This window comes from Phytophthora sojae, assembly GCF_000149755.1.
Source record: "Phytophthora sojae unplaced genomic scaffold PHYSOscaffold_14, whole genome shotgun sequence".
Taxonomy (NCBI): domain Eukaryota; phylum Oomycota; class Peronosporomycetes; order Peronosporales; family Peronosporaceae; genus Phytophthora; species Phytophthora sojae.
In genome coordinates this window covers 236,605-250,321 of record NW_009258128.1, presented here as the reverse complement: position 1 = coordinate 250,321, position 13,717 = coordinate 236,605, and the positions used below count along the sequence as shown (strand labels likewise).

General features: G+C 57.2%; 6 protein-coding genes across 6 annotated transcripts; 1 reads left to right on the top strand and 5 right to left on the bottom strand.

The window, feature by feature from the left end:
* Nucleotides 1-2,183: 2,183 nt before the first annotated feature.
* On the bottom strand, nucleotides 2,184-3,574 carry PHYSODRAFT_289076 (hypothetical protein). Its single transcript, XM_009539723.1, has one exon. It carries the CDS (start codon nucleotides 3,533-3,535, stop codon nucleotides 2,315-2,317), a length of 1,221 nt encoding a protein of 406 aa, XP_009538018.1. The 5' UTR covers nucleotides 3,536-3,574; the 3' UTR covers nucleotides 2,184-2,314.
* A 394-nt stretch (nucleotides 3,575-3,968) lies between these two features.
* Nucleotides 3,969-4,643, bottom strand: PHYSODRAFT_531244 (hypothetical protein; the record flags this gene model as incomplete). Its single annotated transcript, XM_009539722.1, has 2 exons — nucleotides 3,969-4,404; nucleotides 4,465-4,643. 2 exons carry the CDS (start codon nucleotides 4,641-4,643, stop codon nucleotides 3,969-3,971), a joined length of 615 nt encoding a protein of 204 aa, XP_009538017.1.
* Nucleotides 4,644-4,679: 36 nt separating this feature from the next.
* Nucleotides 4,680-5,392, bottom strand: PHYSODRAFT_532065 (hypothetical protein; the record flags this gene model as incomplete). Its single annotated transcript, XM_009539721.1, has 2 exons — nucleotides 4,680-4,957; nucleotides 5,095-5,392. Coding segments are annotated over 2 exons (576 nt in total), but the record flags the coding sequence as incomplete, so codon positions are not given.
* Nucleotides 5,393-6,736: 1,344 nt separating this feature from the next.
* PHYSODRAFT_532224 (hypothetical protein) lies at nucleotides 6,737-7,594 on the top strand (the record flags this gene model as incomplete). Its single annotated transcript, XM_009539720.1, has 3 exons — nucleotides 6,737-7,111; nucleotides 7,196-7,417; nucleotides 7,532-7,594. 3 exons carry the CDS (start codon nucleotides 6,737-6,739, stop codon nucleotides 7,592-7,594), a joined length of 660 nt encoding a protein of 219 aa, XP_009538015.1.
* A 609-nt stretch (nucleotides 7,595-8,203) lies between these two features.
* On the bottom strand, nucleotides 8,204-10,738 carry PHYSODRAFT_353072 (hypothetical protein; the record flags this gene model as incomplete). Its single annotated transcript, XM_009540213.1, has 2 exons — nucleotides 10,273-10,738; nucleotides 8,204-10,019 (listed from the first exon to the last, which is right to left on the bottom strand). The coding sequence occupies exons 1-2, from the start codon at nucleotides 10,515-10,517 to the stop codon at nucleotides 8,204-8,206; spliced, it is 2,061 nt and encodes a 686-aa protein (XP_009538508.1). The 5' UTR covers nucleotides 10,518-10,738.
* A 512-nt stretch (nucleotides 10,739-11,250) lies between these two features.
* On the bottom strand, nucleotides 11,251-13,131 carry PHYSODRAFT_353071 (pepsin-like aspartic protease A1; the record flags this gene model as incomplete). Its single annotated transcript, XM_009539719.1, has 2 exons — nucleotides 12,577-13,131; nucleotides 11,251-12,492 (listed from the first exon to the last, which is right to left on the bottom strand). Exons 1-2 carry the CDS (start codon nucleotides 13,054-13,056, stop codon nucleotides 11,251-11,253), a joined length of 1,722 nt encoding a protein of 573 aa, XP_009538014.1. The 5' UTR covers nucleotides 13,057-13,131.
* Between the last annotated feature and the right edge of the window lie 586 nt (nucleotides 13,132-13,717).

Genomic DNA, 13,717 nt, shown 5'->3' with positions numbered 1-13,717 from the left:
ACCTGCAGCCTCAAATCGCACTCGTGATCGTGCAGCGATCCGTTCCATTGTTCTCCAGAATGCTGAAATTTGTAGCGCAACGCCACGAGCCATCTGTCGATTTTCTTGCTCCTGACGAACACTTTCAGCGTTCTGGGCAACAATTACATCGGCAGCCAAGCGACGCTGCATGACACGTTTCCAATTCCTTTCCTGTGCAAAGTCCGTCGCCATCCACTTCATCTCTTCGAGCAAAAAATCCCAATGAGACTTGCCGCGCGCAGGTGTTGGTAGTCGAGGCAGCTGTCGCTTCCGCGTGACCGACACACTGCGCTGATTTACTTCACGACGAAGGCGCACGGAGTCGCGTAGCCTCCGCTCAAACTCTGCGTTTGCCGAGTCCATAGATACTGAGGTACTTCGAGGCGTTGCAGCACGCCGCTTGACTCCATTGCAGGCGCCGTGGCCAGAAGATCCGGGTGTTGACGAAGCGAGGAGAGCTGGCTGTTGCTGCTGAAGAAGAGCCTCGCGGTCTGAGGCCTCTTCCTCTCGTCGTTTCTGCATTAAATACTTGGTTGGGGGCACTGAGGTTCGGACAACGCGATACGGTGTTCCCGGCGGCAAAGCCTCCTGCTCCCCCGTAGCGTCCACCTCCATCAACGCCTGCTCCTCCTTCTCGCCTGATTTTTCGCTGCTAACATTCACAGTCTGCTTCTCCTGTCGCTGAGTTTTTGCCTTACTCCTCTTCGCCTTTTTAACGGGTGCACCGTCATTCTCAGCTGGAGCAACATTTTCCTCCGTCTCGGCCTCGGCAATCCGCCGCTTCTTCAAGACGACTTCATCTTCAGTCGTCGCCTTGACAGGAGACGGCTTCTCCACTGGTTCAACTGGTGCAGCAGTGCTAGCAGCTTCAGTTTCCACCGGAGATTCGATCACAGGGACGCTGGGCTCTACATCATCTGCTGGCTTGGACTCATCAGCTTCAGCTTCAACTTCAACTTCAGCCTCGTCTTGAGCTTGTTGCACCACCGGAGACGCCGTCTCCTGCTCTGCTACACTATTATCCGCCTCCTGCTGCTGCTGCTCTACGCGCTCCTGCTCTTTGCTGGCCGCTAGCGCCGCCTCCCGCTCGTCCACCAGCTGCCTGTAGGTTAATTAACACCACACTCGTGTTAGAACTTAACCCCGATCCAACATCACGAACGCTGCTGACAGACATACCGCAAGAGCGATTCTTTATATTCTACAAGTTTCTCGCGGATGGAGCTAAGGACGACGGCGCTGCTGGGGCTGCCGTCGCTGTCCGACGCCATCGCGGGTTCCTAACTGCAAGTTGATAACACATAACCGATACAATAACAACACTTATCAGCGACCATCACTCTGCAGCCCAGCTCCAGCTCCATGCTCCGCCCTACGTGCTGCGTGCTCTCCCCCGCAATGCGGCGCTACTGCATCTGAGCCCAGCCACGGCCACACACACACAAGGCGTCAGCTTGGACTGGCGCAGCCCTGGTCGCCCCCAATACACGCCGCGCGCCGAGTTGACGCACGAAACTGGTGCGGAATCGCCGAAAACGCGCCGATTCGGGCGCTTCCGGGGGCTCAATCGACAGAGGAGACGCCGCTCTCTTCAACGCAGCGCTCCCCCCGTCGATCCAAGCCCGGGAAGATGCCCAAATCGCGCGTTAAAGTCGCCGAAAGTGTAGCGCGGCCCCCAGAGCGATTCAGACAGCGCGCGGCACGCGCTTCGAGGGGGCAGACGCAGGCGATCGACATGGAGCGGAGCGTAGAACAGGGAGACTTACCGGCCTGTGGCGTAGTGACACCGCGACGCCGCCGTTGCGCGAGCACAGGGGCGAGTCCTTTTCCCGTTCTCTCGGAGACCCCCGCCCCGTCGCGAATTTCTCCCCCCTTTTGAAAATATGCGGTAGAACAGGTTCGTCGGGCGTCGCCGCGTCGTTACGGGGTTTCAGCGAATGGGAGCATGGCTACAGACCGTTTTTCGACGAATCGACAGCGGTTTCAAATCCGAGGGTAAAAATCTTACCGGGAGCAAGGCCGTATCGTAGGGTGGATCTAGTGGACGGTGCTGCCAATTTTGAAAAAAGAAGTACCGTACGCGGTGGTGGTAAGTGCGAATGGCTACAAAGCGAAAGATGGCTACAGTTAGACTGATGGATGCGTTGAAGTTGGTGAGTGTTAGTTGAACCCTCGAGTTACCTTACGAGAAATCTTTCATATGCATGAGCTAAGCACAACCGCGTCATGAACGCGGCCTTTATCTTCTCCTTCATCTTGCCACTTGCCTTCCGTCCGGCCCGCTTTCTCGGGTCTAGTCGAAGTAGGACTGCAGCGTTCCGGTGCGGCGCACGTCGCAGGTGGCGCAGTGGAAGGAGCCGCCGAAGGGCATGAAGTTGCGGAACGGCACGGGGATGACCTCGAAGCCCCAGTCCTTGAAGCACTGCTGCGCCTTCTTCTCGTGTGCCTCCACGACGACGGTGCCCGGGCGCACCACCAGCACGTTGCACGTCGCGGTCCACGGGCTCGTGAAGAACAGCGGGTGGTCCTTGGACAGCTCCGGCTCGGGTGCCACGAATACTTCCCAGCCCTTGAACATCTCCGGCAGGCAGTACTCGTAGTCCTTGTTCTTGTACGAGTACGTCTTGACCGGTCGGCCGGTGATGCACGGGCGGAACGGGTTCGCCAGCAGCTTGCCGGGCATTAGCGGCACGAACGTGCCGTCGATGTGCATGGCGTTGCGGTCCTGGAAGTCTAGCACGTGAATGTTGTAGTCGTCTCCAAGGTGGCGGCGCACCCACTCGATGCCGAACTTGTTGGTCACTTGGCTCTGCTGCGTGAAGATGTCGCGCCCCATGCGCGTGAACTCGGCGGCGTCGAATGTGGGCTCGAACTCCGTCACCACCGAGTTGAACACGCCACTCTCGGCCTTCCAGTCCTCGTTGTACAGCTCGTCGCTCATCTGCGGCTTAGGCGCGGCCGTCCACTTGCCTCCCTTCTGGAAATACTCCTTGATGAGCTTGCGGTACGGACGGAACTCGAAGTAGCGCGAGCGCCATGCCATGGGCGCCTCGACGATCTCGTTGCCGAAGACGATGAGCACGTCACGCGGCATGGCGGCGTACAGCTGCGAGCGGCTGGTGAAGTCCGGCGTCGTGACCGGTTCGTTGAAGTAGTCCGCGGACGCCTCGGGGCGGCGCACGATCACTCCTTCGCCCTCGAGCACCATGGCCAGGTAGTCGAGTTCCTTGGCAGCGCCCTCCATGAGCTCCTTGGGGAAGGGCTGGCCGGCCTTGGTCTTGTACATATCCCAGTGCTTGTTGGGCCACACGGCCTTGCCGGCCACGTGCCACTCGGGGATGGTGGCGCCTTCCACGCGGCCCACGATCACCTCTTCCAGCGGGTCCCATTCGTTGTGCGAGTTGATGATGGGCGTGCCGGTTGCAGTCGCAGCGGCGGCAAAGCCCCGTGATGCCGCGGCCCTGAGCAGCTGGCTGCGCGCAGCATTGGCGGTGGAGCGGAGCAGCACGGACATGGCGGAGAGGTGCAGGTGTCGGATCGAGGCGGGGGCTTGAGGCGGATCCGGCGAGTTGCGCAATGACCAGGATAAGGACGCCGTTGCGTGCGTCTTGCACTGCGTAGCTTTTCATTTGCTGACACCGATCTTCAAGGGTTGCGGTGAAAGATACGGCCAAAACATTCTTTTTTATCGGTGGACGAATCGGTATACCGGGGGAGTGCTGTGGACAAATGTTGGTGCAAATGGAGCAAATGGAGCAACTTCTACTCAGCAGCAGCAACAGCGAAGCTGTAGTGGGCAGAATATCAACACATGAAACGAATGGCGGGACCCCGGGGTCCCATCCGGACTCCGGTGCTCTCACCACAAACCGGTAACCATATCACACTCCTAAGTACTAATGTATTATGTATGTGGGTAATGAATGCACGGACTAGGATGTCCTGGCCTAACTACTAGCTGGTTTTGCGCTGAAAAACTGCGGTATGGAAGGCTGGTTGCTACGGGGGTGAGCGGGGCTTTTTCGGGGTCGACCTGGTTTACGCTTCTTTTGTTTTTGCTTGTGAGCTCCTTGATCATCAGTGTCGAGTCCACCCGGAGTCGTACCATCTTGAACAGGAGCATTGAGAATGGCTTCAGGTACACTCGGGTAGTAGCTGAAGTATTGCGGTGGTATTGTGAAGTATTTGGCCGCCAGCGACTTCATTTTTTTCTCCGGCAGCTCTTTGATCGGGTGACGCGGAAGCTGGACTGACGCAATCGACGCCTGAAAGATCGATTCAGAGTCCGGTGAGTCAACCGTTTTGCGAGCAGTACAAATACCTTGATCAATCTCAAACAAATAGTTAGCAGTGTACCCGGACGGTGGCGGTAGAAAATATTTGCTAAGTAAATCGTTCCATCCCACAAAAAACGGTCTCTTTGGGTCATTGTGATCAAAGAACACACCGCTCACCCCCTTCGCGTTGTTCACTTCCTTCAAAAGGTCGGACGGCGTGTACAAATTCAAAGTTTGAGTTGCCTTACGACACCAGGCAACGACACGATCAGCAACGTTATGAGAGTGCCCCGGAAGCAGAAAGCATAAAACAACTTTTCTGTAGGGGAACACAATCGAGAGCATTGCGAAAAACATCAGAACAGCTTTGGACTTATTTTGCCCAACACAATTGTCCAACAAGCTGAAGCTGATTTCCGCAGCAGGAAGCCCTTTACTGGCTGCCTCGTGGACTTTGGTGAGATGATAAAACAGTCGCAAGCTGCAAAGTGCGTTAGCGTCCCTGCCCTGAGCGCGCTCGTCGTAGAGGAAAACGTGATTCACATTGTGGTTGATGTCCGCCACGACGTTCTGCAGTATGAGGTTACTGTTGTAATAGTCGATTGAAGGACGCGAATGACCAAAATAAGGCATCGATATTCCACCACCGTAGTCTTCCGCTTGCATTTGCACCCGACAGTTCTGGTACGAGGTTGGTCCACCTCGCTCGGCGATAGGAGCATCACTATCACCATTGTCATCGCTATTGCAGCTCACATCATGCTCGTTTGGTTGTGATTCATCCGTAAAAGCCTACCAGCATCGTTATCATTGGCTGTATCTGGAATAATTTCGCGCGGAAGATACTGTTCCGGGGCATGAAGAGCCGAGTAGTTTCTGATGAAAGTCGAAACAAAGCGTCTTTGTGCGATAGCTTCACTAAGATGCATTTTTTTCTGAAGAAGGAGACATTCCCGTTCTTCGTCGCTGATGCCATCTTGGCCAAGCTGAATATCGAGCCGAGTGCAGCAATCGCAATCATCCTCAGTAGTTCTCGATAGATGGACGCCGGGGTACAACTTGTGAACATGCTGTATGAAACGAGAGTAGCTCATCGTGCGAGCGTTGGGGTCTTCACGCTTGACATCGTCTTCGTATCGAGCATGGACCACTTTTCAAGTAAGGCCTGGTTCGTTGAAGAACTGGCGAGGTCGTCTGTGTGGACAGGGAAAGCCGTCTTCCAGTATCCATGTCAAGCAGTGGTTCTTGAATGTAGCCAAGTCTGAGTCACTAAAGGCATGCACCGGCGCCGCGCGACTACGACGGGTGTGCAAGGTATCAATTCCCTCCTTTAGAACTTTCCTTAATCTTGCAACTCGACTTCCACCCACAGGAGGAATGGCCCGAATAACTCGCTCTGACAATCCTTGTTGGAGGAGTTGCAGAATTACTCCCTCTGACTGCTCCCATTCTCGCCCTGCAAACTCCGTTTCCCAAGAATCCCACTCGCGTCGAGTTTCCTGAACCTTCTCCTCGCCAAGGAGCTCAACAGCGCGGTTGTAGGCCGCCTCCTTACGATCCGCCCGCTTCTTCCGCTTGCGTGGAGGAACAGTCGATTGAGAGCCTCCCGCGGCATGCTTGATGCGGATGCCGACGGACGCAAAGTGGTTTCGACTGGTAGAGCCAGGGGGATTTGGCCTGCAGCGACAAAAATAAATAATTCCCGAAGTGAGCGGTATTTTATGCGGGACCCCGGGGTCCCGCCATCCGTTTCACGTGGCCTCAGCACGTGTTTTGTATTGGCGCTATGGATTGGGATGGTCTGCCATTTTATAAAAAGCTCGCAATTATTGATGGTCGTGCACACGAACGTGTGAGCCATGTATATATAAACTGCTCAGACACCGAGTAGTACTTAGGGAGCTGTCGGCTGCATGTGGTCCGGTGCAAAAATATACATAGCTATCTCAACTAAGTTGATCGGTGAAAGACTGACAGTAAGAAGAGTCTCCAAGGACACGCATGGGCGCTGCTTCTTCCTACACTAAGTCACGGATGTGAGCTCTCACTTTACCTTAAGCACATCAAAATGCACAAAACTCAATAGTCCCAACCTTTGTCATTAGCTGGTCGAGATCCGTACCGTCGCTATTCCGGTATACTGCCCATCTACCGGTACTCCAGAAACTTCAAACATTTTTTTGAAGTCAACAATCGGCGTAATTAGGCGCAGAGCAAGCGAGCAGACCCCACCGGCAGCTTCTCCCATCATCCACCGACCCCCCAGCGCGCGGAAGAACCTCCCAAGCCGCGCACCTCCTTCTCCACTCTCTCCTGCTCTCGCACGTGTAGCTTCCGCGTCTAAACTCCCCTTAAACCCCGAGAAAACTCGCTTTGAAGCCCACTAACGCTTTGACTCTTGCTCTTCCTAGTTAAATCCCATCACTGCGGGCGCAACCATGGCCGACGACCTGCTGCAGATGTTCCAGAGCATCACCACCAGCGACCACGACGAGCTGGTGGACCAGTTCGCGCACCTGCTGCAGCTGGACGTGCACACGGCCACGTTCTTCCTCGAGTCGTGCAACTGGAACGTGGAGACGGCGGCCAACAACTACCTGGCCACGATGGAGGCCAGCGGCACGCCCGTGGTGAACCCCATGGAGGGCATGGACACGGCCGGCGACGACCTGGACATGGAGGACGAGGGCGACGCGTCGTCGGCGCAGCAGCAGCACCAGCAGCCCAACTCGGCCTCGTTCCAGGCGCAGTTTGTCAGCGACCTGTCGGCCTCGCAGAGCATGCTCTTCGCCCCGGACACGCCCGTGCAAATGGTGAGGGAGTTTGAGGTTGTGATGGAAAGCGACTGTGGAGATTTTGCTGAGTTTTATATTATTATTTATTGTGTTTTGCTGTAGCAATGGAGTTTTGTGAACACTGGCAGTGAGCCGTGGCCGGCAGATACGCGGCTGCTGTTTGCTCAAGGCACAAGTTTCCAGGGACCGGAGCAGATTCCAGGGACGGCGGTACCGCCAGGACAGCGGATAGACGTACAAGCGCCGCTGCTGATGCCATCGGAGCCTGGTCAGTACGCTGGCAGCTGGAGGCTGCACTGCTCGGCAGGATTCTTCGGCGATCCCGTGTGGGTGATCGTGAATGTAGGCACGCCTGAGGCCGCCGCGGCCTTCGCGATGCAGCAGCAACAGCAGCAGCAGCAACAGGCCGCTGCGGCTGCAGGTGCTGATCCGACCAAGTTCCAGTTCGCGCCGAGTGACCGGCCGCCGTCGTCGACTGTTGTGGAGGATATGGACCTGTAAACAGCGCTCTTGCTGATGTCTAAACCCGAGCGAAGGATGGCGTTAGTCGATTCTGTGTGCTGAAACATTTCCAGGAGCTACCGACCGATACTGCGAAAGCGAAACAAAAGGCGGGAAGAGAAGGCCACGCGATAGCTCATTTTGAATGGGACTACGGTGGGAGAGTGAGTGAAAATATATGCCGGGCTTCCTTTAGTCGCTATCTCTCGGTGGTGAGGTGATCGTTCAGTCGATTAGAAGTTGCAGATCAATTGTGGGCCATCATCAATCAAGTCAACACCCACGACGCAAAGATACCGTAATTCCGAGAGTAAAGCGTTCAATCTTTTTTGTTTTGTTTTCCTGTTTTCTGCGTGTTCATGCTCGATTTCCCTAGAGGTCCCGCCGCGTGTTGCTTGTCATCCAACTGCGTGGCACCGCCAACGCGTATCCCCTTCGACGCTGCTGATAACATCTCCACCTTGGGCAAGCTTCCCCACTCTTGTTCAGGCTGGTCTGCTCCCAACGAACTCAAAACGCCGGACGACGGCGACGCGTGCAGCACGATGTGACGCGGAGGATGGTGCAGCCGCGGCATGAATGCCTTCAACTGTACAAAATACCATCATTTTACTCGTCCGTGAAGCCCGTCACTTCCATATTTATCACCAGCGACAGCACGTCCTCCAGCTCCTTCTTCGACTTGTACAGCGGCAGGTCGATGCGGTTGAAGCACGTGTGTGCTCGCGGGTAGGCGTTCTCCGGGAAGGCCACGGCCTTAAGCGTGAAGTGGCAGATGCGGCCATCGTAACTCGTGAGCGCCTTGAAGCCCTGCACCGGCACACGCGACGAACCCGTCGTGAACTGCAGCAGACGCGCACGCTCCTCGTCCGAGAACGCCTCCACTATCTCCCAGAACCACGACAGCAGCTCCTCCGGCAGCTCGTCCGAGACCTGCGTGTGCGCCTTCCAGTCGTCCACATCGATGGACGGCACGCCGCACAGCACCAACTCCAGCTCCTGGTAGTCGAACACGAGGATAAGCTCCTGCGGGATCACCTCGAACACTCCAGCCATCAGGTGCTGCAGTTGCTCGGCGTACGAGTCCAGCATGATGTAGCGAAGACGCAGGTAAATGTACTCCTGCTTGTTCTCGTCCGTCAGCTCAATGTCCTTGCCGCCTTCCTTCAGCTCGATCGTCTCCACCTCGCCGTTCAGCTTCCGGTTCGTCACGGTAAAGTCGAGACCCAGCGCATCCACGCCGTCGTTCTCCTTCATCCACTTAAGCGAGTTGTACACTTCCTGGTCGAAGAACTCCAAGTCACTGAACGAGATCGGGACACCAAGCAAGTGCTTCAGCACGGGCAGGGCCAAATGAGCCTTCATCAACTGTCCCTCCAGCAGAGCGCGACCCAACAACCGACCTGCGCCACGGAAGTACAGCAGGTGGTCGGCCGAGGCCTCCACGGAGTTCGGGTTGATAACGTACGCGAGCGAGTCCACGTGCGCGCACATGAAGAGACCAATCGTCTCATCGAACAGCCGCTCCGTCACCAGCGAGAACCACTCACGCTCCAGACCGCCGGCATCAATAGCCACTTCACCAATGAACTCGATACGCAGCGGCATGTGGATGTGCTCCATCTGCACGCCGAGAAGCTGCTCCATCGACTCGACCAGAATGTTCTCGCGGTGCACGCGCATCTTCAAGTGTCCGTCCTCCCAGGGCTTGATCAGCGCCGACGTCTGCTCCAGGAACCACGCGTACTTGTCCTTGAAGGGCAGCGCCGCCACCTGTTCCAGAATCTCCAGGTCCTGCTCCGAGATTTCATAGCCTCGAGAGGCCACGCGCGCGTCCACTTCACGGTACTCCTTGAAGGTCATGCGGCCCTCGGGATGCCGCGGGGTCTGCGCCAGCTGCGACACAAAGGCCAGCGACTGCTGGTGCACGAGCTCCTTGTCCGGGTCGGTCGAGCCCGACGAGGCGGCGGTGGTCGAGCCGGCGCCCTTGGGCGACAGCATGTCGGCGTCTGAGGCCGGGATGTCGATCCGGATGGCGCCGGGCTTGTCGTCGTCTCCAGCTCCAGAAGCCTTGTCGTCCTTGGGCTTGGCGTTGCCCAATGGGAAGGGCAGCTCCCTCTTGGCCCAGTAGCGCTTGCCGTCCATGCCGACCTTGCGCACCCAGTCCTGGCGGTTGCGCGCGCCGCGCTGGCGCGAGTTGAGCATGTTGAGGCGGCGGATGGCGAAGGACCGCGTGCGGTTGAAGCTCTTCTCCCTCGGCACGTCCGTCTCCACGGCCACTGGGCCCGTGTTGGCGGGGCGCACGGGCGAGTTGAGGCCCAGGCTGAAGCCGCGCTCCGTGCCGCATAGCACGCAGGCCTTGGCCGAGCTCTTGTTGTGGAAGTCGCAGACCTCGCACTGCCACTGCGTGCTCACCTCGTCGTTTCTAAAAGTTTAGAATGGACAGATTTTTAGAAGTTAGAACACGACAATATATCGAACGGAGAGGGAAGCACTTCCCCACTGCCATATAATGGTGGCGCGGGCTTAACACCAGCACCCCAATGGGTTTTGACACACATGCACGCAAGCAAATGTGTCTAAAACTCGGTTAGGTGGTGTCTAACCCAGCCACCATTTTAAGCAGTGGTTAAAGCGACAGGGGGTTAGAGAGAGAGAGAATGCAAGCAACAACGTACGATTCCTGCACGTCCTGGCGGGTCATGGGCTGGCCGTCCTCCGTGTACTGGCCCCCGAGCAGCGGCTGCTGCAGGTTCTCGTCGAAGCGCGCGCGGCGGCAGCAGTAGTACACGATGATGATGACCAGCAGCCCGCCCGTCACGTAGGCCAGCCACGTGGGCAGCGAGCCGTTGGCGGCCTCGGCGCCCTGCACCTGCGTCACGGCCACCACCAGCGGCAGCAGCAGTCTCGACGGGGCGCGCATCCCTTCTCCTTCCTTCCTGGCTCGCTCGCTCGGTTAGGCTTGTGTTAAATCGCCCGCGTCCGTCCCCGGTCCGTCGAAGCCGTTTAGGCTAGTGCTAACCGCGTCCCGGCTGGCGTCCCCGGTTAGGTAGGTGGGAAGTGGAAAAGCAAGCAAGCGCCGCGAGATCTGGCGCCGCCTCCTTCTCCTCTCGGTGCCCAGTTTCGTTTATCGGGCGGGGGAACGGGAACGACGAGTTACAGAACGAGCGTCGCGGTTAAGGAGCGCGGGCTAGGGGTCGCACTGAAATCATCGCAAAATGACTGGAAGTAAGTATGGGAGAGAGAGGGGCGCACTTAGGGTGTCTCTCCAACTGCGAGTGTTGACGGCCCCCCTGGCCAAAACGCTGCCTGTAGGTCGGTCGGCAGCTTCGCCAAGTTCATGCAGTCCGAGTCCGACCCGGTTTGCTAAGCTTTGCCGCACGCGCAGCCGAGCGCCGCGTGCAGGCCTCTCCTTCCTATCGATTGTAGCGACCGAGTGAACTAGGAGTGCGTCGAAAGGGCACGTGCCAGCTGGTAGGATCTTCCCTTGAAGAATCTATATTTCGAGACGGCGGGTTGCATACATAAACCTTAGTATTTGCAGCCTCACCTGATACAGCTGTCAAAGATCCAGACAATATTCAGATTCTGAAATATTTCAGATCTGGAAAGCTATATTTTTAAATAACGGGACAGAGTGTCCTCCAGGTGTCCATCTAAACTTCAACACAGGAGCCATCGCTCTGGTGGCCGTCCGTGGAGCCCGGGGGAGACGGCAGCGCCGCAAAGCTGCGCCGCGCCTCGGCGTAGCTGGACGCCTGCGACGTCGACGTGGACGACGTCGCGTACGCGTGCTGGTCCTCGTCGTCGTACAGCAGCGGCCGCTTGGGGTCGTGCACCTGATACCCTTGCGGCGAGTTGGTGCGCCGGTCGATGATCCCACCGAGGAAGCTCTCGTCCTGGTTCAGGTACGGCTCCTCGTCCTGCTGGTTGAGCAGGAACACGAACAGGAACATGCACGCGGCCGCGAAGCACGAGCCCAGCAGGAAGGCGTTCTCCCACGCGCCGAACGCGCCGCCCTCGCCGTCGTCTCCGTAGATGTTGCCGCGCCCGCCCTGGCAGATGTCGCCCTCGCACGCGAAGCCCACGCGCATGCGCTCGGCGTCGAACAGCGTGTAGTACGTCTTGATGAAGACGTCGCCGAGGATCCACCACTCGTCCGTCGTGGACTGGATCTGCAGTTTGCACTGGCCCCAGCCCGAGCACAGCACGTAGTCCTGTGGCTGCAGCAGGAAGATGTTGTCCGGCTCCATGCCGAAGTGCAGCACCGGGAAGTCCTTGACGTCCGCGGCGTCACAGTCGATGCCGACGCAGTCCAGTCCGCGCGTGATCTTGCTCACCACCTCGTCGAACTGGCCCGCCGGCACGCTGATCAGCGACGTGCCCGTGTCGACGATGGCGTAGCAGAACGGATCGCACATGTTGGCGGCCACGTCGCTCTCCATGTTGTCACCGTTGTTGGCGTCGCTGCTCTTGCTGCTCTTGCCGACCGGAGGGAGGACGGAGAAGTCGTTCATCTTGATGGTCCAGTACATGAACGAGTCGAACTCGGGCAGCTTCACCACGGGCGTGTAGTGGAACGAAGCATTGGGCCCAACCACCGACAGGTCGTAGCCTCCGATATGCAACTCGCTGCCTGCCCGGTACGCCTCTGGCGTGAGGTAGAAGGCGAACATGTTCTCCAGGTCTGCGTTCTCCCCTGCCAGTGCCGCGAACACCGTGGGGCGGCTGATATGTGCAAGCCCCTCAAAGCCCAGTCCAAAGATCCCGTCGGCCAAAAACTCCTGCAGCTTGTCACTCTCGTCGTCGATCACCCCGAAGCGAACACTGTCCACCGTATACCCCGAGATAGTCACCGTGTCCACCACCACGTTCCCCGACACTGAGCCGCTGCCGTACTGCATCACAAGATAAAAAAAACAATAAAATCAGTCAAAACCACTCCAAATTCCTTGCAAAAAGCTGCAGAAAACACCACCGACCGCATCGTAAAACTTCTCCTCCGTGTCTAAGAACGTCGTGGACCTCTGTGAGTCGAAACGGTGGTGCGATCCGCAGCTGTCGCAGCTTGTGCCGGGGATCCACGTATCACTAGACCCCGTATCAAACACCACGTCCAGATACTGCGGCGGGTTGCCGAACCCCACAGTGCCGATGTACTGCACGTTGCCGAAGTTCTGCAGCGTCACGCGCTTGGCGGTGGGTAGCGGGGGCTGGGCCGCGTCCTGCGTAGCGTTGGCTTCTGCCACCGTCCATTCGGGTACAGGAGCGTGAGTGTGATATACCCGAGCTTCGGACTGGATCCAGTCGGTCGCAGTAGCAGTTGTAGCACTAGCAACAGCTGGAGCAGTATCAGGAGGAGACCTTCGACGTGCCAATGAGACTCGCAGCGGGCCCGCGTCTGAAGCCGCGCATTGAGACGGCGCTAATAGCGTGAGTAGAGACAGCAGACGCAAGCGCATTGCGGGCCTCGGCTTGGGGTGACTGGTCGAATGCGGCGCCGAGCGGACTGAGGTGCGCAGGTGCGCAGAGTCCCATTGAGACCGCAGGTTTTTGACTGAAACGACGCGTAACGGCCTCGACCAATGGCGAGAGGTTAAAGCGGTTTTCGACCAATGAGAAGGTGGGGCTGTGATATGCGATCTTTTACTGCGTATCGAAGCGACTGCGACGAAAAGCCACGGCCTGGAAACTCATGCATGAAGTGGTCTTGTATTACCAGTAGGTATGCAACACAGTATTGGATGGACAATGCAAAAGAAGATTCAACGAGGAGAATTTCTACATGTTCTTTCAGCAGCAGCTTGCAGAATTTTGAATGTTGAAGCTCCAGCGATATCAGTCCAAGGTTGCCTCCCTTTTTCAGTGTGACCATGCTCGATACTAAAATAAATGCCTAATATCGCTCTACGTACTATGGTTAACAGATGTGCTGTAGTGGTCGGGTGCATATTTGTCAACAATGCCCACTGTTCACGATCGCCATCTAACCAACGAAGGCCATAACGGTTATTTTAAAACGGAGGTATTCTTACTAAAGGGATACGCGTTCTGATTGGTGCAGAGCCGTCTGACTCTAATCGAGCCAGCACCCTGGACGACTATCAAATCCGTAACGCGCCT